This window comes from Pseudopodoces humilis, chromosome 6, assembly GCF_049639895.1.
Source record: "Pseudopodoces humilis isolate 2021_Gansu_Grassland_sample_001 chromosome 6, ASM4963989v1, whole genome shotgun sequence".
NCBI classification, from domain to species: domain Eukaryota; kingdom Metazoa; phylum Chordata; class Aves; order Passeriformes; family Paridae; genus Pseudopodoces; species Pseudopodoces humilis.
Window position 1 is genome coordinate 29,270,532 of NC_142205.1, and position 27,908 is coordinate 29,298,439.

Here is a 27,908-nt window from a genome sequence, read left to right on the forward strand (position 1 = left end):
AAATACATTCATCATGTGAGGAACTCAGAAACACTTTATAAAGACTAGTTCTGAGGTTCTTTGGAAAATACTTATTTTTTCCTAATTTTAAGAAATAAAAAAACTAATTCAGTTGTAGTTGCATAGTGTCATATGGTAAGGCAAGTGATGGCATTTGGAAGCAAAACTTAATTCTGTGCTTTAATCAATGAATCTTGCCTCTGGTAAGCTGACAGTCTTGGGATGGGTATATCTGGTGAGAATGGATAGGACCAAATACAGTGTTCTGTAGGAGAAAAATACAACCCCTAAATACTTGCATGTATTTTCTCACTTGCTATTGCAAGAAGACACATTATTTTTCCTAGTCTTCTTAAAGCATAGGTTTTCATGGAGACAGTCAGGGAAGAAGGAGAAGTAGAAGGAATTGTACAGTTTTGAGAGTTAAATAGGATAAAGTGCTGATTAAGAAATCTATCAGAAATCCTGCTTCTTTCTTGTCAGGAAGCAGTCTGGAGATAAACCTCTTAGCCAAGACTCTACCTGTGTGTTACCTAGATAGGATCACAGAACATGGCAGGTTCAAGACTCAGGCTACAGTCCAGGCTTGTGCTTTTCCATATCACTGATCTTCAGTCCTAAACTTGATATTCTTCCAGCAAAATGTGGTATTTCTTCTGAATGGAGAAAAGTGAGTAAGGAAAATCACTTAAGTGCAAGAAGTCTAGTCCACAGGCTAGTGGGGCTTCAGTCTCAGCCCTGACATTCATTACAGTTGTGTGATTGTCGTAAGCTGTTGTTTTTCAGGATGCGTAAGCTTTTCACTGGTATGTTATAGGACTTATTTTAAAGCTGATCCAAATTCTAAGATTTGATGTCCCAAGGAAATAGATCTGTGGTCCAAATCAAAGATACTCAGGTGTGTGAAAAAAAAATAAACACTTTATAAGTGGAGTGGTTAAGCAATAATTTTAGAGAATCTTATTCCAAAAAATGTGCTGCTTTTATATTGACATAGCACTCCTGCTAATGTGCTAACTGAAGCCTTAGATTATGTCAACATCCAAGTGGTTGTGAACTTGTGTCTGTGAGTAGTGTGATTTCTACAGCTCTGGAGAAGAACTGGATATAAGTCATCACTGTTGCTTTCTTGGCAAAATCCCATCTATTTTTGTGCCGAGTTGTTGTTTCTGATCTCTTTCTGGGGATCTAGTTAACACTCAAGACTACACACAGTACTGTATGGAACTGTTTTTTTGTTGTTGTTTCTTATGAACAGAGAAAGGCATAGATGACCAGACATATGGTGTTCTTGCTGTATTGGGCTAGTATCTTCTTCATACGTTTTATAACAGCATGGGAGGACAGGCTTCTGTTCTCATCTGCCAAGGTATTATGGTACTCTGCTGTCACTGCACACTTTAGCCAGGTCACCTTCAGGGGATTTGCTAGTACAAGTTCTGAACACTTCAGCTTTTCCTCTTATGTTAATTTTGTGAGCAAATTTTCAAATTAGGAACTTCTCCATGGAGTCTTTCTGATGGTAGTGGAGTAGTATCTACAAGAAAATGTCACTTGTTCAATGCAAGTTCAGTGTTCATTGTTTAGGAGTTTGAAAGTTCTCTTTTCTCCCTTTCTATTCTCTGATATTGTTACTATTCTTTGTAATTTTTCCCTTATTTTTAGCCCCTTCTGCAGTCGCAAACCCATCCTCTAGAAAAGAAGCACAGAAGTCTCTGTATTCAATGATGGTGCATACTGGATTAGCTGCAGGAATGCTGCACATGCGAGAATGTTTCTGCTCTTCAAGGGCCTACCTGCTGCTGGCTGGGGTGGTTTTTGAGGGATTTTTTTTGTTGTTCTGTTTTTCTTTTCTTTTAGTCCTACACTGGTTGTGCCTTCCCTGGTCTACTTTAACCAGAAGACTAGGTAGAACACTGATAACACTCTATCAGAGTTAGGGTTTTTTGCTTCTAGCATGCTGGTAGCTCATTGTTAAACACATTCTTTACCTCAATTTTTGCCAAAATATGGAATGTAGGTGTAAATCCTGTTTCCCATAAAATGTAAGAGAATGGCAGCTGCTGTCAGTTGTGTATTCTAAATGTTTTTGAAATATGCCAAGTGAACTTCTAAGCAATCTGGAATAACAGGCTATGTATAATGACTTGTTTCTTGGGAGCCTTGCAAAATGTCATGCTTAGATGTTCTCCCAATGGGAAAGTCAACTCAATGAACAAAAAATACAAGAGTAAGGAGATGGCTCGGCTCTGATGTTCCAGTAGTTTGGAGGAAGTGTACATTCCATTTTGTAACTGCTAATTGAGCCTGGAGTTTGCCTAATTTTAATACTTGATCTTACTGCTAAATCACAGAATCAGGTCATGTTGTAAAGGTCCACATTGGATGACTTGGTCAAACCTCCCTGCTCAAGCAGGGTCATCCTAGAGCACAGGGCACAGGATTGTGTCCAGATGGTTCTTGAATATCCCCAGTGTGGGAGGCTCCACAACATCTCTGGGGAATTGTTCCAGTGCTCAGTCATCAACACAGTAAAGAATGTCCTCATAATCAGGTGGAATTTTGTGGGCATCAGTTTCTGCCATCTGCCTCTTGTGGTATTTTGCAGCACCACCAAGAAAAGCCTGGCTCCATCCCCTCGACACCCTTCTGTCAGATACTTCCAGACATTGATGGAGTGCCCTCTGAGTCTTTGCCACCCTAAACAGGCCCAGCTTCCTCAGGCTATTCTCATAAGTGAGGTGTTCCACTCATCTTTGTTGCCCTCTGCTGGATGCGCTTCAGGAGCTCCATGTCTTTTTTTGTTCTGAAGATCCCAAAACTATTCTACCCCAGGTGCAGGGCCCTGTATTTGCCTTTGCTCAATTTCAGAAGGTTCCTCTGCCCATCCCTCCGCTCCACTGAGATCTTTCTGAAGGGCTGCACAGCACTCTGGGGTATTGACTGCTCCTCCCAGCTTTGTTTCATCAGTGAACTTGCTGAGGAGGCACTATGCCAGCCACCACTGCAAAAGAGAGTGATACGATAAAGTCGGCTCTAAGCATATGTACTATAATTCTATTATTCGCTCTTTACATACTCTGCCAGCTTTGCCACTTTAGGACCTGGACCAAATGTGGAAGTTAGAAATCTTACAGTTTTATACATGTCCAAGTTCTAACTACTCTCTTCAAATACTAGACTAAATTTTTATAAAATAGAGATTTATGAGACCTTCAGGTAAAACTCAGTTAAAACTCTGGCAACAAAGTCAAGTATCACAGCCTTAATTATTCTGACAGTAAATACTGTAACATGTTAAGCTTACTAATAAAGATTTTAGGAATTTAATATATCTTGCAGTCATCTAACTTACAATTGGGCATTGCATGACTTTTTGAGTGGATACAGAATTGTGTTGGAAGTGGATTCAGTACAATACTCAATGCCAAACTTTTTATCTTCATGTGCAGTGGTTTGAGCTTTTCCTGTTTAACCATTTCAACAGCAGTAATTCTTGGAGCTACCTTAACTAAAATGGGCTTTAAAAACCTGTATTGCATCTCTGGCTTTTGAAAATTCCTTGTTTTGGTCAGATACCTGTAGGCATCACATTTCAATCCAGTAATAAGCTATAAAGAGAGCCTATATTTCAATAAGGGAATACCTCAACATAAAGAACTGTGTTCTTTAGTCTTCAGAAAATTCATATGAATAATCTTAGCAACAGACTTAGTACTTGCCTGAATTCAGTTATGTTTCTGGTGGACCTATAAGTCTTCATTAGCTTATTTACAGAATGACATATTAAAAGACTAGTAGGTTTTATTTTAAGATGTTAACATGATTTGATTTGCTGGTTTCAAGTGTTTTGCTGGCAATTTAAATAATAAGTAAATTTGAGTATTTATTTTATCTTCTTATCACCATACTGTGGCACCTGTCTGAATTCAGGGTTTGCAGTACACTTGGCTCTAGATCTTTGGCATATTTTTCGTGTGCCTTAGTACCATCATAAGTTGACCTACTTCAAACTCACACAGCACATGTTCCTCCCTTCCCAAATGAATTGTCAACGACTTACCTGTCCTTGGAGGATTTTTCAGTCACTGTGGTGTTTACCTGTCTCTGTACTACAGTTTAAGGGTGACGAGCCAACCTACAAGCTGCACTCAGCTTTCAGCCTGCACCCACAACCAGCCCCTGGCTTTGGCTATGTTTGTGAAAACATACAACTTGAGAACTCTTGCGTGCAGATCACAGCAGTGTCCACATAAAAGCACTAAGCTAGCTGGTCCACAGTGAGGACATTCTTACCTTCATTGTAAAGGCTATCCCCACTTTGTTGCTAAGTTTAATTGTTAGTTTGTGTCATTAAACACCTTTCATGCTGTGAACCCATGCCCTGGCTTGCCTCGGTCTTCAAAGAATGTGGTTCCCTACCTTACTTGCTGATTTTACAAAGAGCTTTCCTTCCCTGCCTTCCTCCTTTACTTTCTGTTTCTCCTTTTTTTTTATTTTTAATGATACCATGTTGTTGTGCCCTCCAACTAATTAATTTTGTTTCTCAGCTTTTTAGAATCCATTACCAGTTTACCACGTTTGTTTCTTGTATAGAGTTACCAATAAAAGCAGCTGGCAAATAGTTTTCCTTCTGTGCTTCAGATGGTGACATTCATATGGTAAAGATGGCTTCAGCTGTTTGATCCCCTTGCCTTCAGTGTCCCTTAGAGGCACATTTTGATACTAAAGAGCAGCCTGAGCCTAGCAACGCCTTTCAGCAGTTTAGTTACATTCATCTGTGTCTGTTTCAAATTACTGTGGGTTTATTGCAGTAGGCAATTTTGCAAAGATTTTGCAGCAAGGCTACAAGAAAACAATGCAGTTAATAGAGAAGTCTTTTTTTTTTTCATTTCCTAAAAAAATATGAAAAAATACAGGGGTATAACATGCTCCCATATCACCCATATAATTAATACAATTGATGAGAGTCTCAGTTTTTATAGTTATCAGTTGTAGATTCCTCCACAGCTGCAACTACTGAATTCAAGTATCGGGGTAGGGAAGATACAAGAATCCCTTGATCTCAGTGTCAAAGTGACTCTTGAGTAAATTAAGAACTCTGTTACAAAAAATCAGAAAAGCAATCCTTTGTTTCATTCTCTGATGTGAAGTAACATTGTATAACACCTCAGTGTTTATTTGAAGGTGTTTCTCATTAGCCTCATAATGCCACAAATACATACAGTACAATGAAAGCACTAGTAGTTAATGCAAAATTCCAAGGACTAAAAGACACATTACAGAAGGCTGCTAAGTGAAGGCTTAATAAAGAAAATGTTAATATGTTAATATTTTACTTGTAAAGCAGTTACAGGGAGTTGCGTAACAAAAACAGTGCTTTGAATTTGCATATCTTGTTCTTCTGCATTTATTTCTAGACATGTCTAGTTGAACACAATATCATCATATACAATTTTACACTTCAAAGATGTACAATAACATTGCCCATTTTCAAACTGATTTTTTGGCAGAATATTTGTGTGTTTTGTTTTCATTGCTGACTTTGCAGCATGTTTCTTTAGTTTGAGAAAACCCATTCAAAGTTTCCTTTAATGCCATAAAGTTTATAGGCCATGTTCAAAATATGAAACACTTTTAAAAGTGCAGTTAAAATCAGGGCTTTAATTTATTAAAAATTCACAAAGGTTAAAAACCAAAAGGCTAGATTCTCAACAAAATATATTTTATAATTGTTTTTATTTGAATTGAGCTATAGTGATTTATCAAATTGAGGATCTGGCCTTTCCAATATAACATTAAGATAAACCTTGCTGTTAAGAATTATTTGTTCAAAGACAGCAACTACCTTCAGAGGATAATAATAATAATACTGAAGTTTACCTATTCACTTTTAATAGCATGTTCACAGAACAGAATGAAAGGCCATTCCAGAAAAGCAGACTGAATAATGAAATCTAATTATTGTAAATCAAGGTATATTTATATAATACAGTTCTTTTTGTAGGTCTGTACTTGAAGGAATAGTATGAAATGCAATCAAAGTAAACTATTACTACTGCTTTGCTCTACTAGAGTTCAGTTCTGCACTGTCTCCAAGTAGGTAAAAGCAGCCATATGCTGCTGGCTTTAAATAAAATTAAAAAAGTAAAAAAATTAACTTGAAAGAGTTGCAGCCTAATATGGCCAGCCTCCTTTTCAGTGAGTTTCAAGACATTCCAAATTTTTGAACATTTTTCAGCTGTTTACTCCTGAGCTGCTGATTATGAAAACTATTACTCCTATTCTTAAAAATATGAGAATTCTTATGTAGGTGGTTTGGAACAAGAGTAAGATACAAACAAATTTGATAGCAAACCATAAAGAGGCAAGAGTAAACTGTCTCATGTACCTTACGTTACAAAGGGGTGTTTTAGCACAAAGGTTATATTCCTTGAAGTTTTGGTCACAGAAACTACTGAACTTTCAACACTGGTTGAGAATTGAGTACAAATAGGATGCATTCAGATGCAGCAGCAGCAACAACTTATTAATGGATTTTTTTGGTCAGGATCAAAGCTTCATTTGTCCCCTGAGCCAGGGTGTCCATTTATTAGTTTTACTTTGCTGTGAAGGATTTTAGTAGGAGAATGTGCAAAATAATTGTTTGAACCTCTTGTGAAGAAAAAAGCAAAGAATATTCATAATATGTCTGAAGGCAAATGAGCTCTACAAAAATAAGTTTTGACTGCTTCACCAGTGGCTAACAGTAATGCATCTTCAATCTTGTTTATGAGACTACTTTGAAATTTCACATTTTAGGAAAAGAACTATTATCCTTTCCAATAAATAATTATGGAAATGTACAAAGTAAGGAATAATTATGTACAGCATTGATAAAACAACCACCGTATTGGATTAATGAAATATAACAGCAGATACTACCTTTCTTTAATGTTATGTCTTACAATTAGTAATAGCTTGTTTTGCTTACATCTTTACTTACACAATTGCACAGTTCCCTTTCTTTGGATTATTTATTTAGGCTGCAGACCACTTCCATTTTTCATCTGGTGAAAAGATGTCATTCCAGACTGTGTAAGACTTTACATCATCTGGATCCTTGCTGCCCTGAAGATATTTCAGCCTGCCAGAAACACAGCCTCATCAGAGTCCTTGCCACTGTCTTCACTAGGCAAGCAGCCACCCCCACTTGGGGACCTACAGCTTAAGTCCTCCACACCAGACTCCTGATCACTGTTGGCTGAGAGGTCAGGATCAGAGCTTTTCAGGTTGTCCTGTGTCAAAATCAGGGCGGAATCTTCATCCCCTTGAGAAGGGCTCCTGGATGGGAATGATTTCAGATCATTGCTATACTCCTGGGGAGTGTTAGCTAAGCTGTTGTTGGAAGTATACAGTCCAAACTGTTTGCTTTGGTCCTGTTGCTTACTCTTGACTTTATTATTACCTGATTGTGATTTCTGAAGATTTGCCAATCTCTGAAATAAAGGAAACAGGATAGATCATGTGGACAAATCTAGGGCCCAGAAATCCTCTTATATAGCCTTGCTTTTTTTCTTTTTAAATAAACTTTTAGAGACCAACCCACCCTTTAAAAGTGACTATTTGCATTTATGGAGTATGAAAAGTACACAGTTTTGTCACAAACCAATGCTGAGTTACAGCATTCTTAGCTACAATTCCCTCTGAGTTACAGAAGGACTAAATTTATTTAAGTAGTACCTGTACACCAACACAGGTAAAATTTTATCCTTAAAGAAAAAACATCTACTTTTGTGTCTTAAATACAATAATTTATCTGAGAACAAAGATGATGGCTGAATATCCTCATTCCAAAAAGGATGTAGTGTGTAGGGGACACGTGTGGCATATGGAGATGGATTTCATTTATCATCAGTTACCAAGTCTGGAGTATCAAGCTCAGCTATTTATTACCTCTTGTAAGACTTCCAGTTCTTCTTCCAGCTGCTGAGTTTCTTCCTTCACTGCCATCAGATAATCAGTAACTGACTGTCGAGGATGCAGCCCCTTTTCAAAGCGGTTGTACATTCCACTCCAGAACCTGGAATTGATGGCAAGGTCAGGAATTTTCCCATTTGGTGAAGTAGCCTCATGAGACTTACATGCATGTTTGGTTTCTTTCCCCCCAGACATATCACCCTAAATGCTATAACCATGCTTATTCATCATTAGAGTGCATACACATAAGTTCATAGACTATTTAGAAAGGTTCATGGTTCATTTGTATTTCTTCCATCCTGGAAGTGCAACTCATAGCTGGACATAGGCAGCTCAAACTTACTCTGATACACAATAAAAGAAAGATGAATGTAGTTTAGATCACAACTGAGGAAAGTTCACTGAAAGGTTCACAAAATTTTGCAGGCTTTTTTTGGTATTATTTTCTTGTTTTACAGTATGGGATTTAGAGCAATGGTAGCTATAAAATAGCCACGGATAAAGACAGTTTTTCATATTCGTAGTTCTCAATTGTTGTTCAACTTGCCATGAACTCAGCTCTGAAATTCTGTATTACTCTGGTGCTCCTCCTGCCTCACTGGCAATAGGGCCACAGGCAGGCCCTGTGTGTAACCAGTTCACCAGACAGGTTAAGTAACCGAGCCCTGCTGTCAGCTGCAGCTGTCTGGCCGAGTAGCTGACAGATATTTTTGGAGCACGTGCATGCTGCTTGGTGGCTTATTATTCCTAGCCCAATAGTATACTATTTAAATCACATTCCCCCTTAAGATTATCATCTGATAGCTCATGCTTGGAAATCTTTACGCACCCAAGTAATTAGATTAAAATCAACAGGATTACTCATCCATTGGAGGAACTGCTGTCTCAGTACTTCTTTTATAAATCCCACTATCCCAAAGAATACGATTAATGACTATTTTTAAATTGTTTTAAAGTGGATGTGACCTGGTATAGCAGACATGAAAGAATTCAATTTCTGTCATTTACGATTTTTACTGACTTCTTAACAGGTGCTGTTACTTGCAACTGCAAACAAACTGATCAGTTTTACTTAAATGACAGTTTTAATGAATATCTATTTAGGTTCTCCCAAAATTTGTTAAGACTAATGGCACGATTAACTCAGAATGTCAGTAATAACATTTCTAAAGTGATGGTATTTTGTTACATTTTGAAAAAACAGCAGGAAAAACAACTTCATTTTACCAAATATAACAACATAGGGAAAGTCTGGGGGTTTTTTACAAAATACTTGTTTCAGCAATGAAATCATGTGATTTCTTGAAAAGATCCTTTTTAATTTTGACACCAATCAATCCAAACTAACATCACAAAATCTTGGAGTGGAAGAAGTTAAGACAACTATAAATTTAGAAACAGCAGACAAGAACAGGACTGAAAGAGGCACTTCTCAGGGGAAGAACTGAGTAACCATGAAATTAGGACACACAACTATCAATATAGCTTTAATCTTAAGCTTCTTTTCAGACTAATACTGTGTTGTGGAATGGCACAGAGGTGTTGGCTGACTAGGGGCAAACAAGGAACAAACACATTGCATCTGAGACTCAATTTACACTCTATAAACTCTATTTCTATAAAGAAATACTTCTATGGAAAGGCATTCTGTTCTGTACTAACCCATGCTACAATTCCTAGCAGCAAGTGATACCACCTACTTGTACAGGAAGTTGCATGGAGCTATCTGTGGGTGCAGGGTCCCTTGGGTTTGACTGTGGCCTGGCCTGTATAAAGGATTCAGGTAATCTGAACGATTTTTCCACAAGTGAGCCCACAATGAATACGTTCGTTCTTTGATTCTGAAAAACAATACATTAAATAAAAATACATTAAAGCCTCTATTACAATTCAGGGATAGCTAAAGCTTAGATACAGCATTCTTGTCCTCTGTACTTCCACTTTACAATCAGCTTCCTTAACAAAATTAGACTTAAGTTACAAACAGAGAAACAGAAACCTATATTCCCTTGTTACTCACTAAAAGCAAAATCTGTTCCATTTCCATAAAGCAAAACCAGCTAGAGCGAGTAGGTGGAGAGACTGGTTCCTTTGTGAGGTGGAGAGGATCATTTCCATAAAGTGAGCTTTCAGACTGATCTCTGCAACAAAGGAATCCCCACATTTAAAAGCACTCCTGCTGAGCTGCAGTTTCTTACAGTTAGGTCTTGGGATGTGGTGATCTGTGAAGGTTTTGATTTTAAATGGACTGTGGCACTGTGGCTGCTCTGCATTTGAGCAGTGAGAGGGACAAAATAGCAGCAGCCAGCAGTAACCAGCACCTTCCTCTCAGTGCTACTGCTGACACGATCAGGCTGCTTGGGAAAAGCAATGGATATCATCATGTATCGAGGACCCAGTGCCCCGAGGAGGAGATACAAACATCAGCACTGCCAGGAATGATGATCCTGTCTTTGTTTGGGCCTCAGGGCACGTAGATTAATTCATAATTGCTTTGGGGTCGGACAGCAGGACAGTCTGCTGACCCAGTCCTAGGGAGGGCTACCAAACAAAAAGGTTGTTCTTAACAAGTACCTGAGAGAGCAGGACTAAAATGTCCTGACATGAGATCCAAAGACAGGTTAAAACACAGAGGAGCAGTATCTCTTAAACTGAGAACTTAACTAAAGTTACTGTCATTTTATACTGGAATTACAGGGCCAGATTGCCTTTGTCAGGGCTGCAGTAAAGGCAGGCCCACATGGCTGAAGGCATAATGCTCTTGTCAATTTTCACTAATCCCTGTCACGCAACACCATGGATTATGCTCCCACCAGAGCTGCACTGCAGAGGTTCAACTTTTTTTGGTATTAATCTGTGTTGTCAGAAGACAGCAGGCACCCTGTGCCTTATGAAACACATACATGCAAACTGGAGAATGTTTGACCACTCAATGTACCACCAGCCACGGACCCCATGCATAAGTATGCTACTAAAGTAAACATTTTCATACTTCAGCTCTCTTCTCTCTTTCTGGCTGTTACACAGGAAATTCCCAAACTGGCAAGAATAGATGTGATGCTGTATGTGGATGAGGAATCTTTCATTGAATTCAAAGGCACAAGGAAACTGTTCCATTAACTGCCAAACACATTCGATGAACTGATCAATTACAGGCGATATCTCCTTTGGATCTCCATCTAAATTGCCATACCTGAAACAAGACAAGATGTATCCAGTTATAACCTGAATTTCTGTAAGAAAACTGAGTTAACTCTGAGGAAAACAAACCCCTCACAGGCGTTCCTTTCTAAAATCTCAACTATTACTATATTTTTATTTACAAATATGATGCAAGAATCATGAAGTAGACTGGAGGCAGAATAACAAATAAAAAAGCCTCTTTTATTTGGTGTCTTGTTACATTGCAGCTACAAAAAGCTGGCTGCTGCATAGCCATGTTTTAATGCTATGAGTATAAATTGTACCCTGGTAACATAAGTTATCAGAATGGCTGCAATGATTTAATGACAAAAATGTGGCTTAAGGCAGTCTCTTAATAGTAGATTAATCCCCAAAACAAAAAACTGAGCAGAAGAGCTACAGTATAACCTCATCAGAAAACAGGTTAAAGCTGCCCTCTCTTGGTGAAATTTCTAGGAAGTGGGAAATGTTTACATGCTACTGTGACTGTCAAGTGAACATGAAACTTTCTGTGTATAAAAATGCCTCTTGGAACCACTTGCAATGAAGAAAAGGAGGCTGAAAATAAAAAAAAAAACTCATAGAAGTAAAATGTATTTTTTAAGTCTACATAATAAGAAGAAGCATTTTCAATCAATTATTCTGCTTGGAGGGGCCTGGGGGATGTATATGCATTTATATGTAGACATCTCAACAGAGTAGAATTTCATAAACATCTAAAACTGAAACTTCTATTATCATCAAAGAAAATACAGCAATATTGCACAGCAAACCAAAACTATCAGTGGTTATTGCATTTCATAATACTTTTTACCACTGATAATCATAAGCAACTGACAATATCATATTAAATGTGATAATTCCTACTGGAATTTCACAGGTTCTGTGAAGATGCACAGATTTTTTGGAGTTTTGTTGGTTTTTTAATCCATAACAAATTTATATTCAAATTAAGCAATATAATGTAATTAAACCCCAATATAAAAATTGCATTTTTAACTTTTACTGAAAATAAAAGTAAAGGCATGAAAGAAAGAAATTGAAAATGTATCCATGTTTAAATATTTTAAGCGTTCAAACATTTTCATTACATTATAGCATTTACATTGGATCGATGTTCAAAATAACTTGTCTAAATAAATGACTTTCCACTTTGCCTGACATTTCTGAGCAGATCTTGCTGTTTTTTTTAGAACAGAGTGTAACAGGAAGAGTATATTTAATGTAATAGATAACTCACAGACATGCCTGAGATTAAGTACTGCCTTGGAAGATGCAGAAGTCCCTTTGATGAACAGAGACTTATGTGGGGGAGTCCTTGGCACTACTAGGAGATCTGCTGGAGTCCAAACGGATTTTGCAAGCTAAATACACACTACACATACGGACCTCTCAATGCTCATGGCAACTGCAACACCAGCACACAGGATTCCTCTTAGTAGTTCTGGAGTGCATATATAGAAATATTTCGCTCTGACTTTTCCAGGCAGCTAAATGGAAGTTGGAGAAAAGGGTATGGCAGTTTCCTGGGACATTCTGTTGTTGTGTTTGGAAGGCAGCAAAGAAGTAAACTGGAATGGCAGTAGATACAGACTACATAAACATAGACATACAGAGAGAGGAAAACCTTAGCACTGCCTTACCTGTGGTTAAATTTGTGACCAAAGGAAACCCAGTCTTTTTCAATTAACACCTAAAATGAGAATATTGCATTCAATGTTGTAGAGTAGAGCTGACATGTTGAAGCAGGCAGAAGGGTGGTGTAAAGAAGCAGTACTGGAATCCCAGTTAATTCTTAGAATAAGCAAGCAAGCAAGAATGATGTAAGCAAGCAATATTAGAATCCTAAATGATTTTCAGAATTAGCAGAAAAACAAGTGATGAGCACTGCTTGCCAGCTCAGGGAACTCTTCATGGATGCAGAGAGGGTGTCAGTATTTCAGCACAACTTCAAATATCTTGTTTCATTTCTTTCTAAAATAGAATTTATAAATGTCTCAAACATCTTTTTAACATGTGACCAGTAACTCGATAACCACTTCTGAATGCTTTACTACTGCTCATTGACCTGGGAAAGGAACAGATCTTCCAATATAGCTGCTCATTGCAATCTAATGTCTAGGAAAGACACACTTCTGACACTTAAAATGTTCACTGCACATGAATAGAAAATCTTGCACAAAATCTCTTTGGGCTGTGAGAAAGTTTCATGGTCAAGGTTGGGAAAAAAAGATGCCAAACATAAGTGACCCACTGATCCCCACCTTGAAAAACATTTCATAGAGTTATTGGGAGACTTTAACATGAACATATAGAAGCCTTCCTTCTTACTTAAAAAAACAAAACAAAACAAAGCAAGGGTATATTTAAGGACAGTTTAATTCCTATTAAAAACAAAGGTATTCATCTAAAGTGATACCATACTACTTCATTTACTCTGTGAAAGAATCCGCTTACCATGAATCCCTTCATAGTTCTGTAATATGGATCCAATAGAAGGCTTGCTACAGAGCAAACCTGGGCTGTCCTATCCCAGCCATCAGAGCAGTGAACAAGCACACTCACACCTTCCTCAGCCACAGCCTAAGGATTGAGAAAAAGTCAGAAGGTTCACAAGCAGAGAGGAAGACAATGGTGAGAGACAGTGAGACAAGAGCCATATAGAGTATTAATTTAGGAACTGGGAAAGCTCATTCATTTTTTACTGTAACACAGAGCTCTTAAATAGTGTTATTGATCTCATTTGAGAATCAGTGTTATTCCTCTAATTTTAAAAGTTTTAGTTCACCCCAGGTGATACAATACGGTGGTTGAGAATTACCAGTTAAGCTCCACTACAGGAAGGCATGGGATTCATTTCAGTTAAAATACATCAGTCTGTCTGAGCAGACAAAGACCTACAGCAGGTTCAGATGCTCCAACACATCTCATGCCACTTACATGCCACTAAAAGAATAGTCATACTGGCAATATGGCTCTTCATTTTTCCTCTTGATGGTAAAGTCATTAAGGGTGGTGTCTGCTTCTGATGCCACCCCTAGCCTGGGCATTACTGCATTATTACTGCAGTACACTGCATTGCACTGATGACATGCTGTAAAGGCTTGAGGGGAAGCCTGTGGAGGTGGGAAACTTCCACATCTAATAAGCAAGATCTTATCAGTATCTTTAATGTAATTAAAGGTTACAGGGAGAGAGGATTCCATTTTATACATAAACACAAAAAGAAGAAATTGTACTGAGTTCTCCAGAGTCTGGTGTTGTATTATTTTTAGAATTTGAGGGGGTTTTGTTGGTTTTTTTTTAATTCTAAGGGTTTTGGCCTTTTTCATTTTTAAAGAGAATTAAATTTTAGAAGTAGAAAATAAAGTAGGTTAGGGAAAATACTGTTAGAAAAAAACCCAAAAACCAAAACATTTAAGTTAATTTTGGGCTTAATAGGGAATGAGGAAAAATAAATTATCTATTTTTATCTCAAGAGACAAATAAATTCTACCAAAATAGAGCCCCTGTGGGCAGAAGACCAAGAGCTGAGAACTGAGAACAGAAATAAATAAGAATGGGGCAAAATGCATGTCTGAGAAGGCACTAGGCTAGCAAGCATATGCACAAAGGATAATAAGACTAGCAAAGCTAATGTAAACGACTTTATTTCTGTCAGCTAATGAAAAGTAGTACAGCTGGGAGTAATAACACATGTATTTATTGCACAGTTGCTGTTCAGGTAAGAAACTACAGTTACCTACTGAGAAGGAAGAAGCAATGCAAGAGAAACAAGCAGTTAGTGAGGACAGAAACCCATGAAGTTTTATCTGTGTAGTTGTGTGCAGTAGGTCACATGAATAAAATAGCCAATAAAAAAATTGTAATCTCATAAATAAGAATTGAAGCAGTAAAAGGCAGAGCACAAGGTAGGGGGCAACAAAACTAAAGCTTCTGCTGGCAGATGACAAATGTCTATATTACTTTTGGGAGGGAGTAGGGGTAATAATTTCTTCTTAAAGCCAAAACTGTTTTCTGGAAGAGTTCTCAAGTATATAAAAATAGAAGCTGCTGGAGAGTTTGGCCATGGTAATACAAGGGAACTGGTTCAAGAGGTGAATTTGGCTGGTTGCCTGATAACTCAGAGGAAATAATACAGTAGCTATATATTATATATAATATAATTCTTATACATTATATATAGCTATAGGTATATATTACAACTACCACTTCCACAAAGATGTCCAGAAACCAGTGAAGGAGGGAGGGCAAGTAGGGAAAGAAACAGTAACAATCACTGTTGGGGAGTAAAGTAAGGACATTCAAAAATCTGCCATAACAAGACACAAGTAGGCTAGTATAGGCTTCAGTGCAAAAGAGCACAAGCTTTGGTTTACTGTTTTAGAAAAATAGTGTTGACACACCACCACCTAAGAATCATCTCTCCTCATACACAAAGTATTGCAAGATGAGCTTTCTTCAGGTATAACATCACTGAAGAGATAACAGAAGTTACCCATAAGCAGAGAATTTGGTCCTCATTTTCTGTATCTGGTTACTTCAAGTTTTGTTCTCATTTTACAGACTTTACCTTCGCAATAAAAATGCCAGCGTCCATAATGGCTTTGATGTGCTTCAGCCAGCCAGAATTTTCTAGGCCCCACAGAAAGTCACTCATTGAAGGTGATCTCAGCTCACAAACTGCAAAATAAGATAAATTTTAAATGTATAGCAATTAGAGTCCCTTAAGCTTCATTGACTGTTCAGCCTTGGAGTTACCTTTTCTTCAGATATCTGCTGTGCAAAATATGCATCTTCTGAAAAGAAGAACTACTTCACAGTCAAACATAACCTTTGAGAAACACATATAGTTAAGAAATGGGTCTAGGTCAAATTTCACCCAATATGTTGATTTAATTTAAAGAGAGAAGCTGTCATAAAGCCTATTGCAAACAAACCCAAATCCATCCTTCTGTGAAGTACGTATTATCCAAGATTGTGTTTGGAGTGAAGTTTTCAGACCCCTGGTTGGAGTTCATACATTTAATGATGAGAGCTTGGGAACGGCAAGCATTTGATTTCTGCTGCTGGACAGGCAGACAGACATCTGAATGGTGCCACTGCCTCCCACTCCCAGTATCAACACAGATGATGGCAGTTGAGTTAAAGTTGCTCACTCCACAGTTCTCCATCCCTGAATTAAACCTTATTAAAGTTTCACTTGGAGTCAAAAAGTATTCTGATGGTGAGGACAAGACATAATCCATCAAGGAAAATATTTTCCTGAAAATCTTCCAAGCTCTATGCCACATTTGAAGAAAAAAATAATAATCTCTTGGTTTTTACTCTACATTTCTATTCTGCTGTATCCAAGTGTCTATTATTTAATATTAAAGAGTTTGTAGCATCAGAATAAAAAAACCAAAACAATCAGAATCAAAACCAGGTATCTCAATCCAGATGAACAAATACTCAATGAAATTTGGTGCAATTTTCAACAGTGAGATACTAAATTCACCCCATAAATAGACTGCATCTTTATTTTTATCCATGTAGACTTACACTGTCTTTTAAGGAAAAATATATTAGCCAGTGAAATTAATTTTCAGAGTATAGTGAAAAACATAATGGCTTTTACTGAGTTAATGTATGATCTGTCAATTACTAATGTCTTACTAGGTCTCTTGTGGTCTGGAAATCTTAAAAGACTCCGTTATTTTTGGCCATTATGGCCCCTGGCATAGCTTTATTTTCCTTCAGTGTAATTGAAATTTAATTTTACAAGGTAAAGTCTAAATTTTTACCATATCTGTACAATCTGACTGTCCTAACTCCATTTAGCTTAGAAGCAAAATGGCCTAATGTGTCTGTATGAAGTCTTGCAATGTTTATATGTAAGGCCCCTTCCAGATGGTTATTTTAAAAGTAATTTTTGGAGGATATTTATAAAGATGCAGAGATAGCAGCACTGAAAGCAAACAGCTTTTCACATGATTAATGCTCCTGTGCAGATGGAAACATGACCAATTAGTGGCTGAATTCTGGCTGAAGCTGCTGTCTCTGTTTACAAAAGCCCAAGGTAAGGCTGAAAAAGTGCTTTGCTCATTCCCACTCCCAAATTGGAGTCAATATTTACTGACCACTTCACTGAGCAAAGTTCATACTGTCCTAAATGCATACACTGTATATTTCACATGACTTTGGCAACTGATCTGGACCTTAATACTGAGTTCAATTATGAATTCAATTATGAGGCTTATTCTGAGCGGGAGAGGCATTTCCATCTCATCAGAATAGGTACCAAAGTCTTTGAGAAATATGGCCTGCTCCATGCACAGTGTATGCACAGGAAAATCAAGAGCCAATGGGCAGAGCTCTGAGAATTCCAGCAATGTGCCCATGTCTCAGGATGGGAGGAAGAAACAAGGCATGTGTTGGAAAGTGCCTCTTCTACCAGAAAATGCTGGATTAGTCCCCTCTTTTCTGGCAGGACAGCCATAAGTAGAGGAAGGAAGAGTTGCTGTAGGCCAAACCCACAGGTTTTCTTACTGGCGGATCTGCCACAGAAGTCCAAGGATCAGAGGGCTGCTCCTACATCAGCAAGTGCTGCTCCTGCTGTGAGGGGAGGAGAAGCTCATATTTGCTGTTTAAATACAGACAGGGAGCATGTGGGGCCATCACCTCAGTGCGCAACACGCAGGATGTGCAACACAGCCCACCCCACCCCAAATGCCAACAGCACCCTCAGGCAGACCTTGGATCTTTATCAAGAAAAGTCACTGTGGAATGTCCTTCTAATATTAAAAATTATTTCAAGGAGGTTTGTGCACAGGATCAAAATTATCTCAAGGTTCTTCACGTAGACCCATCTATAAATGGAGAAAAATAAAGATCCGCACTATACTAAAGGCAGTAAAAAAAAATATTTTTTTATCTCTGAAAGGAAATTCCATCATGCTGAAATGCATTTTACTTCCACAGCATAGTCAAATCTCAACATTTTTTGCATATTCTGAAAAATCTTATTCTAAAAATTTAATCATTTTTTAATGCTGGTATAATTTGCCAAAAATCAACATTATAACAGGGTAAATATACATTAAAATAAGATAAAACAGCTTGAAATAAATTCAGTAAAATCACAAAGCTGAAACAATTTTTTACCCACTCAGATAAAATACTGATATTTGTCTAAGTATAAATTTATTTTCTCAGCTTTTTCCCAAAAAATAATTGAAATGAATACATTCCTAATGTAAGTGCATTTTCTAATGGAAAACTGAATAATACATTTTTTTTCAAATTTTCTCAGCATTGGAAGTTACGTAAAATTGTATATTGAAAATAATCTGCAGTCTGGCATGTGAAGATCCTTTGCTCTTCACTTCTGCTTAGCACCAGTAAACTGAATTAAACTGGCCTTGCATTTTAGCAACACATCTGTCCAGCTATATCTTGATGTCCTCTTTTCCTGCTGTATACTTCCAAGCAACAATACAGCTCACATTTAGCTAAAATCAGTTTTCATCACCCTCATTTGTCTTTTCAAAGGTTTTTATGCACCTTACAAAATCCTAAAAGACAACAGATCATGAGCAGCAGACACATTCTGTAAAGAGTAGTGATGTTTTACTTAAGATTCACAGAGGTACAGTGATATTGCTATCCTATTTATGTATTCTTTTAATTATTTATATATTTTATATTGATATTGATAATACATCAATAATTGCTAATTATTGATATACTATCGAGATATTCATTGATAAAAATTTAAAGCCATATTAAATGTGTGTTACCATCATCCTTAACAGCCTTTTTGGTTCTAGGTCTCTTTGTATCCTCCAGTCAGGTAAAAGGTCACCAGAAAAACAGAGGAATAGACACATACAAATGGAAAAACTACATAGCATCTTATATAAGAAAAGTCCTAGTACACTAAAAGTCATAAGATTTTTCTTTTAAAAATTTCTTAACTTCTCTGATTTCTATCTAATCTTATCAGTCAAGTTGCTACATGAGAGATTTCAACACAGCAAATATAAAACCCAGTAAAAAAGCAGATGTTTTAACCATATGGTTTATTTGAAAATAGATGCTAAGAATTTGTGCCCTCCAAGCAGCCTGAAGGTTTAAATACATTAGAAATTACCTTGTTACATGCAAGTTTGGGCCATGGGCTGGTCTTGTGAACTTTTGGCTTAAAAATTATACACAGCATTTCCCATGCAGCCTGACCAGTTGTTTACAATTTTAACTTTGATAGTCTTGAGTTGAACAAATAAAGGGACCTGTTTACTCACCCAGCCTCTCTCCTAGCCAAACAAGAATTCCTATTGAACAAAATATCCTTCTCTTTTCCTACCTGAGACCCTTGGACAAAGAAAACTCTCATGAAGAGAGGGGATGTTTTACCTTCATCACACTTTAATGCTGCTTTCCATAAAATGCTCTAATTTGAAAATAGAGCATGACTTCCCTCTCATGGAAAATTTAAGCCTTTCTTAGATTTCAAATTTACATTTTCATGCACTTGATGGGAGAGAGATGAAGAGTAAAAGAGCAAGGGCAGAGCATGAAATCAAGAGTAAGATAGATCAACTAATCTGGGAGGTGATGGAAGTTGTTGTTGATGTACATGAAGCAAATACGGAGACATGGTGGAGTGAGCACTATTTCCTATTTGCTTGCTAAAAATCAACTAGCCACTGAAGGCCAAGGATGGTTTATTTATCCTTCCTCTTCTCCCAGATGACCTCTAAACAGTTATGTACTGCAAATATGAAATGGCAGAACAGCTTTGCTGGTTTATATACTGCTAAGTATTTATAAGGCAATTGTTATTACTTTCCATAGGATATTGAAGGTGAAGAGTTATTACACCCATTGACTGTGAATTTCATTACGTGACCTGATGTGATATGTTCTTTAAAGGGCATGAGTTAAAATTCACAGTCTAAAATGCTTAATTACTTTATAGGAAAACCACACCATAGTTTTTCTGAGCTTTAAAAAAAAATCAATCTGTATTTTCCACTAGTCAGCTATAAGGGATTTTTTTCATTTCACCATCAAAATGTAAATTTAAAAAAAAATACATAGTAGCAGTAAGGTGCATGGAATTAAAATTAATTTTATCATTAAATGATATCTGGATTTCAGCCAGGAAACAAGGTGTTTTCACAATTAAGAAATCACCAACCAGTATTTGCCATTCTGCTCCATTGCACAAGTCCCATTAGCCAGCAGGCAGCTGCATGCAGCTGTAACAGGTAAAGATTATTTTCCATATTCCTTTTCACTGCTGCTGATTTCAGAGCAATTATTCTGATTTCTTTGACAGAAGAATCGATTATTTCCTCTAGTTTCCAATGAAGAGGAACATTACCTTCAAGCATCTTCTGCAGACTATTTCTCATAACATGGATGTTCTCAATGCCTATGAATTGAAACTTGATGTTGGAGTAGTTGTCTTCATTTTCGTATCCCTTCCCTGCCGCTCTGTTTGCCATTGCGTTGAGCTGAAACACATAGGGAAAATTGGATGAAAACCAGTAGCAGAATCTTTTCAAAACAAACCTTGTGGACTACAGCAATAAATCAGAGAGGTAAGTCAGGCACAAATAGGAAGCATTTGTCACAGTGTCAACACAAGGCGCTATGAACTGGGGATCTGTTAACAGGGCACTGGGCTGCTGACTCTCTGATATCCCTGTCTCACACACCACAAGTGAAACTTCATTAGTGAGGTTAAGCACACAACCCCCACATCTTAGGCAGGATTCCTCTGCAAGAGCATAAAGGTTTAGATTTTAAAGGGCTGCTTTGATTTTATACTGGATCAGCATTATGTTTACTGGCAGAATGTACCCAGGAGATGGCAGTGTATCATCTGCCATTCCACTGGCTCATAGCATATGCAAGCTGTAGTGCTGCCCATGTTACTGTATCTCATTGCTCAAATCATCCAAAAGCTGATACAGCTTACTTCTTTGAAGACTGCAATAATGAAGCTGGATTAGTTTTTCCTAATTTTATACTAACTCGGCTCTTGTGATGTGAGACTACAAAATATTTGAATTGACAACATTACCGCAAATATTTTCATCTGCAATGCGTGGCTATCAAAGGAGTTGCTGTGCTCCAGCACAGCACTTTCTGTGACAGATACTTTCAATTCGAAGTTTTGTCTTCAAATCTGTTACTTGTTTCCTGGCATGGGAAAGTTTCTTTAGTTCAATTTTCTCAAGCATAAAATTAAGGGTGGGGTTAATGTTTATATTCCCCCCTTTCAGAACACTTGGGTGGGAAGGAAAACTGTTTGCCAAGCTCCTTATGCCAAATTTTGATCTTTGGGCTGAAAACTAGAAATGGTAAAAAATAATTAAGTAATTTTACTTTTATAAGTCTTTTAAACTAAATTATTCTTTTATCAAGTACCTATCTACTTTTATTTCTAAATTTCCTATAGAAAAATTACACTGTGCAATGGAAAGAAATTTTATTTTTTCATAAAGTCGATACTTTTGTGTGAAATTTATGCTCTAGGGCTGAGGGACCTTCAAACTTCCCAAGAAATATGAAGGCTCTGAGAGTGACGAAGCAGCTCAAGGGGCAGAACCTCCATGCCTCCAAGCACAACTCACAACTTCTGCTCAGGAAAGATTTAAGAAATAAATAATGAAGGATATAGACTTCATGAGGCATCCATTGGACAAAAACTGACTCATCTTCATTTCAGTGGGAGCCAATGCTCATGAAAAAGCAAAAGAAGTCTCTCTTAGGCATTGCCTAGGGGACAAGAGATAACTCTGTCTCCAGTTTATTTCCCAATAGTGCGGGCAGTACTATTGATTCACTGATTCTGTGGTCACATCTGAAACTCACAATAATATATTTTAGTGCTGAGCTAATGGCATCATGGGATATACAAGAATGTCTCTTTTTCTGACCTCTTCTACCCCAAACACACATACTCCCAATATTCAGTTTTAATTTGGAGCCAATACACACAACTGGGGACTGATTGTCTGATGCCATCTTCCCCCCAACCAAGGTGAACAAGCGTAGCTTTTTTATGTTATATGTCAAAATAGGTTTCCAAGGACCAAACCTGGTATCTTAACTTTCAAAGGAAAGAGCTAAAAAGTTACATTTGTGGACCGCCATTAGGAATTGAAACATTGCATGAATTTTGTGATGCAACAGAAGGAACCACACTCTGGATAGGATCCTGGGAAAATCACCAACATTTTTGATTTATAAGAATCTTGGGCAAATTTTTTTTTTAACTTGCAGTATGCAATTTGGGAAAGAGCACAAACAAAAAACTCCATTCTTGTCTATCAACCAGCAGACTACTGATATTTTGACTATCAACGGACAACCAAAAAAAAGATACAGCCTGTGAACAGCATGTCAACTAAGGACAGAGTTCTCTGTGTGACTTGCTACAAAGATATAAATTATCTACTGAATCCTAATCTTTCTCTTTTGAAGTTGACATCAGTGTTCTTGTATAAACAAAAAGAGGCAGTCTCTCTCTGCAGTAGCCTATAGTTTCAGAAAGAAAGATCTGTACACATGAGTCTCAGCCACCACAAACCTCTGAAACTCTAAATGAAAAACATCTATCTTCTAACTAATCTAGTACTCAGCACATAAATACCATTAACTGTTCTTGCAGCAGAGCAATTTTATCACAAATATCCTTTCTTAAAGGGCAATCTGAAATAGTACTCTTTGAAAGTAAATAAATACAAGGTTAAATTTTCAAGGCTTTCTGACACTCATTTATTTTAAATACTGTCAGTTGCCAAACTTTGCAGCTGCCACAATATTTACTAACAAGTTTTCCACATCATCTACCAAAATTCCATCTGTTGCTCTTAAAGTAGTTGTTGTGAAGTAATCTAAATTCTGCTTGTTCCTGATTAATCTCAGTGAATATGAGGATACAGCCTGTAAAGGTAAAATACCCCACTTGCAAGATTTCCTGGCATTTTCTTTAATCTGGAAGATAACCAAGTCAAGTCTTGTTATAAAGATTATAGAACTAATGTGTTTTAGCCATAAACAGTAAGTCTACATTAGCTTCTTTTGTGATTACACAGAGGAATGACAGTGGCTTAAGTAAAGTTGCATTTGGTCATCCTGATATATCCAAATGAAGAGGAAACAAAGCTTTCTCCACAGACAAACCTTTTGTTTTGAAAATTATCAAGCACAATGAGGGAAGAGCCCTTGGGAATGTTGAACTGAAGGATCCATCAACATTCATGATCTTTGCAAGAAACTGGTTCTTATGAGAAATGAAGCAAATAGTTTTTTAGCCACCTATGGGAAGCCTTCCACCAGACTTGGTATCTTCTCTTTACATTTGTTAAACATTCCCTGAGAAATGCCAGGAACTGCTTCCACTGATATCTATCCATTGTTATATGCTCTACATTTATAAACGTATTATCAGGTGCAAAATTGTAACAAATTTGGCATCTGGGATCACAGGAACTTTGTAGATCTGTCCATTTTTGCTGCACAGAGAGAAGTAGGAATCTGGTGTACAAATTACATCAAAACCTTTTATCACAAAACAGTTAAGTGAAAACAGTCTTCAGTTCCTGACTGGCTCCTGAAGAAGCCAGCATTGCTGGAAATATGCTGGAAATCATTGTTGAATGAGCCTAATTCAGTCTCTCCACACCCTCCACAAAGTATGGGCTTTTTTCACTACACACAGAAGTCTCAAAGTAATTTGCCAGAAAAAAAATAAGGGATGGCTCCTTTCTGTTACTATCTAGTAAACATTATTAATAGCTAGGTCAATAAGTCATTAGCAATAAATCCTATTTAAGGCAGTCAAAGACTGCCTTAAATGGGGAAGAGTACTAATACCATCAGACAGAAAACAAGCCGTAACTATTACTACACATAAAATCTGTAAACAAGCTTTATTTAGACAGCTAGATCTGTACTTCATCTCTAATGCCCTTATGAACACAACGGTACCAATCCTTTCCTAGTGCTCATCACAATTCACTTGCTTCAGGACCACAAGTAAGCTAGTAGCATCCTCGTCTTCCCAACAAAAAAAGGGGAACTGAAGGTCAAAGTAGTTACCAGATTACACAGCCCTTGGTGTGACTTGGGGCATTGAGACTTGCCAAGGCCTTCATTTTCTGGCTACGGCCTCCCATTAGAGCTGTGAGCACTCACAGCACCTTCCCACCAATGTCCATGCCTTCAGTCACCAGCCATACAGGTTCCCTGTATCTGCTCCAGCTCTGCCAGGTTTGCCCTTCCTCACTCCATTTCTCATGTTTCTCAGTTTCACCCACCTTGCCCTTTCAGACCCTGTCTTCTGATCTCAGGATAATGAAACAGATTCCTTGTTCCTTTCCCTCAAACATTTATTCTCATTTTTCCTTTTCCCATGCTATAGCTAATCCTGTACCTACAAAGGATTTTGTGGAGATTTGCCTCTTTAGTTTCTTTTCTTCAGAGGCTTTGATAACTTCAAGAGGAAAATTGCTGATGGTATAAGAAAGAACATATCCCTGCTCTCACCTCCAGACACTGTAGTCTATCTAGTCTTTACCATTTTGAGCTGTTTCCTTGCATGAAAATTTGGACACGATATTTTTTTAACTTCCAACCTTTTCTAGGTCATTATTGAGTTTCTATATTTCTCCACAGCATATTTTTTTCTAAAGCTTTTATCTCGGCCAGAGGTTTTTAATCAGTTATGGATATGGCATTTGATGTCACTATTTATCGTATTTCAGATTGTCTCTTAAAACCACCAAAGATATTCTGCTATTGGAGATATTTAAAGGTCTCATCCATTTCTGTGATCTCAATAACTTGTCTTTCCTTATCCTTGTGCAGAGGTCATTGGAATTTTCTCACTTCCAGGAGAAATCATGCATGGAAAATTACAGTATAAGCAGACAGAGGTTTGCAACATTACAAACATTACAAACAATAAGTCTTATAATGGGAATTATTTTTTGCCAGTCTCATCAGAAATACACTTACTTGATAGCTCCTTTGTGTGTGTAAACAGTTACAATTACACATTATTTACTTTTCTGTATCTTGACATTTTGCTAAGAACAAGAAAAGGGAAAGGTTCAGTGTAAAGGAGAGAATTCTTTCAAAGATAATAATGTGGTCAAGGTTTCTAGTTAAGATTCCCCTGATAAATCCTCATGTACCTGTGGAGTTACACAGGTGCAGCTAGGATCAGAAGTGACTTGACCCGTCACTTAGGTTGTGTATCTTCCATAATGCATTCAACCTAGACTCAGTCTTTCTATATGTAAGAAATTTAATGTACTTACTTTGGGCCGAGTGTCAACAACATATATGAAATCACTTCCTGGATTGGCTTTTCTAATGGCCTGGAGCATCTGTTCATCCTCAAGGCATCGAGCACTAAAGCCAGATAAAGGCTGGCTGCTTCTACATATGGAGGCCTGCAGAAAAGCAGACAAACAAAAACACCTAACATAATTATAAAGTAGAAATTATTTAGCATCCAGAAGCATTTACAAAACTACAGATGCTAACCAGGAAAGAAGAAACAAAATGTGAGATGGGTGGGCAGGGAGATTTTTATTTTTGCTAGGCAGACAGCTACATTTTTAGAAAGCAAGGGGATCATATATGAACCTTCTAAGCACTGAGAACAAGCATGAAGAGAATCTGCCTGCTGAAGGTCATAACTTGTGCAGACTGACCTACAGATTATTAATTACTGTGAGAAAGGACATGATTTCTTCAGTTACATCTTTGAACCATCAGTAGTTAGTAAAGTAGAGGTCCTTAAGAGAGAAACCCAGAATTGTGTGAGACCCTGTTCATACTTCATTAATGGTTTTCCAAACAGGTTCTTGTTAATTAGTTTAGTCTTCTGAACAGCACATATTACAGTGATTTATTACATGCTATTGCATAAGCTGAACAGATAGTTCCAGACTTTGATCTTATCATATTCACACAGACTGTGTAAGGTATGGAGGTGTCACATCACCACTGAATTTGTCAGGACAAAGGAGCAATGTAAAGTTCTGTCTATGAAAGACTGAATGAGTGGTACATGTCTCCTCCACATGCAGCAGGCTCTTCCCAAACTGCTGTTAAATCCTAACCCTTTACTCTATTTACTGGCAACTCCCAAACTTACAAGGAGGTATTTCCTCTAACATTGCTTTTCCTAGCTCTTTAAACTATAAAGGATCCAGGAGTAAACACAATATTTCAGATCCTGGTATTTTTTACGTTAACCTGAACTTCAACCACAGCAGGGAAAACATTCAGGCTGAAACACGAAACTCATCCAACTGAATTACTATATATTGTAATCTACCTGACCCTGAGACCTTTTCTTTCACTGAGATTTGGAAATGTCAAAGTGTTTTGAATCCTAGGTATCTATATTTGGACATAGTTGATAATGCAAAGTGAATAACTCTGAAAAATATGACCTTAACAAAATTTTTAAAATAATATGTAATTTATGCAGAGATTGTGTTTACTATTTAAACCTTCCTATTCTCCACTTCCTTGTAAAATTCATAGAACTTTATGGAAGCAATGCTTTGATGAAATGCAGGGTAAAGGAGTAAAAATAATGTCTCATTCCTTTCTTCTAAAGTTTAAATCTGTAACAAGGGCTGCTGTAAAGGCAAGATCTCCATGGAGGTTGTAGCTTGTGATTTGTGCTTGTGACATTCTGCAGAAATATGTCTCATCCTGCGAGGCAAACACCACAGATTCCTTGTAACCCCAGAGTAGCTCTGTCTCTTGGAAGGTCCTGACCATCCCCAGCGCTAGGGAAAACCTCTCAATGCCACTCTGGACTGAAGCAGGAGTCACACAGATCCTTTGAGAGTACAAGGGAGACACCATTCTCCTAACTGGTAATGACAGCTAAGCTAAGCCAGTCCCTAAGGGGCTGGCATACTAATGTAAAAGCACACAGTTTGGGTGGTCCTTCAGTCCAAGGGTCTCCTTGCTCACCTCAGCTGCCAGAAACAGAAATGCAAATAGGTACAGGGTTTTTTTCCAAATGGCTACAGACAAGGGGAGCAGTTCCTTGCTCAGTCAACCCTGAGAATGTTTGCTATGGAGAGGGGAAGGTGGAACTCCTCACTCTTGCAGACAAGGAGAGTCTCTTCAGCAAAACCACATCTCAGCCAAAATTTAGTAGATAAGATATCCATCCTTTCTGTGTCTCTTCACAGATCTTTTCCTGAAAAGCTGCTCCTGATTCTCTAAATGATGCAAGTATAGTTTTTCACCTCCTCAACTTGTTCTCAAGCTACCAGATCCAAAGTTCTCCTCCCAGTCAGCTACTAAGCTGCCTGCTACTGGCCTTCACTCTACCACCTGCATCTCAGGGCCTCTTGCACTACTCCACTTCCTCGTGATACAAAGATCGCGTATTTTTTGTGTTAGCTGGATGATGAAACCGGGTTTAAATGTCTGCATTAAATATCTATTAATGTACTAACCACACTAACCAGCCTATGGTAATATTTTATTTAAAATTAAATAAACACTGATTTTATCTTGCAAAATCTTACTAGAAGAATTGTGATACTAGGGCCAAAATGAGCAAACACTTTGAGTTTACAGATTCACACTTACATTGTTATCTTTGCAGTAGTAGGAAAGAGCTGGGAAACGCCTTCGGCTGCGAAATTTAGAACTGCCCACTATGATGTGTGCAGTTGCAGACTTTGGTACATAGACCTCTGTAGGATAGGAGTCACAGACCT

At 37.6% G+C, this 27,908-nt stretch overlaps 1 protein-coding gene across 6 annotated transcripts in view; it reads right to left on the reverse strand.

Annotated features, from left to right (window-relative positions):
• Positions 1-35: 35 nt before the first annotated feature.
• Positions 36-27,908, reverse strand: part of MTMR7 (myotubularin related protein 7) — a 46,741-nt gene continuing 18,868 nt past the window's right edge. For 3 of the 6 annotated variants that reach the window (XM_088056058.1, XM_088056059.1, XM_014259303.2), the window contains 10 exons: positions 27,778-27,906; positions 25,467-25,601; positions 20,513-20,645; positions 15,716-15,825; positions 13,600-13,725; positions 12,786-12,835; positions 10,952-11,152; positions 9,660-9,800; positions 7,936-8,062; positions 36-7,478 (listed from right to left, as the gene is read on the reverse strand). In XM_088056058.1, coding sequence (XP_087912184.1) covers positions 7,122-7,478; positions 7,936-8,062; positions 9,660-9,800; positions 10,952-11,152; positions 12,786-12,835; positions 13,600-13,725; positions 15,716-15,825; positions 20,513-20,645; positions 25,467-25,601; positions 27,778-27,906 — 1,509 coding nt within the window. In that variant the 3' untranslated portion in view covers positions 36-7,121. The remainder of the gene's footprint in view (positions 7,479-7,935; positions 8,063-9,659; positions 9,801-10,951; positions 11,153-12,785; positions 12,836-13,599; positions 13,726-15,715; positions 15,826-20,512; positions 20,646-25,466; positions 25,602-27,777; positions 27,907-27,908) is intronic. The other 3 variants (XM_088056061.1, XM_088056062.1, XM_088056060.1) reach the window with 3 other exon arrangements.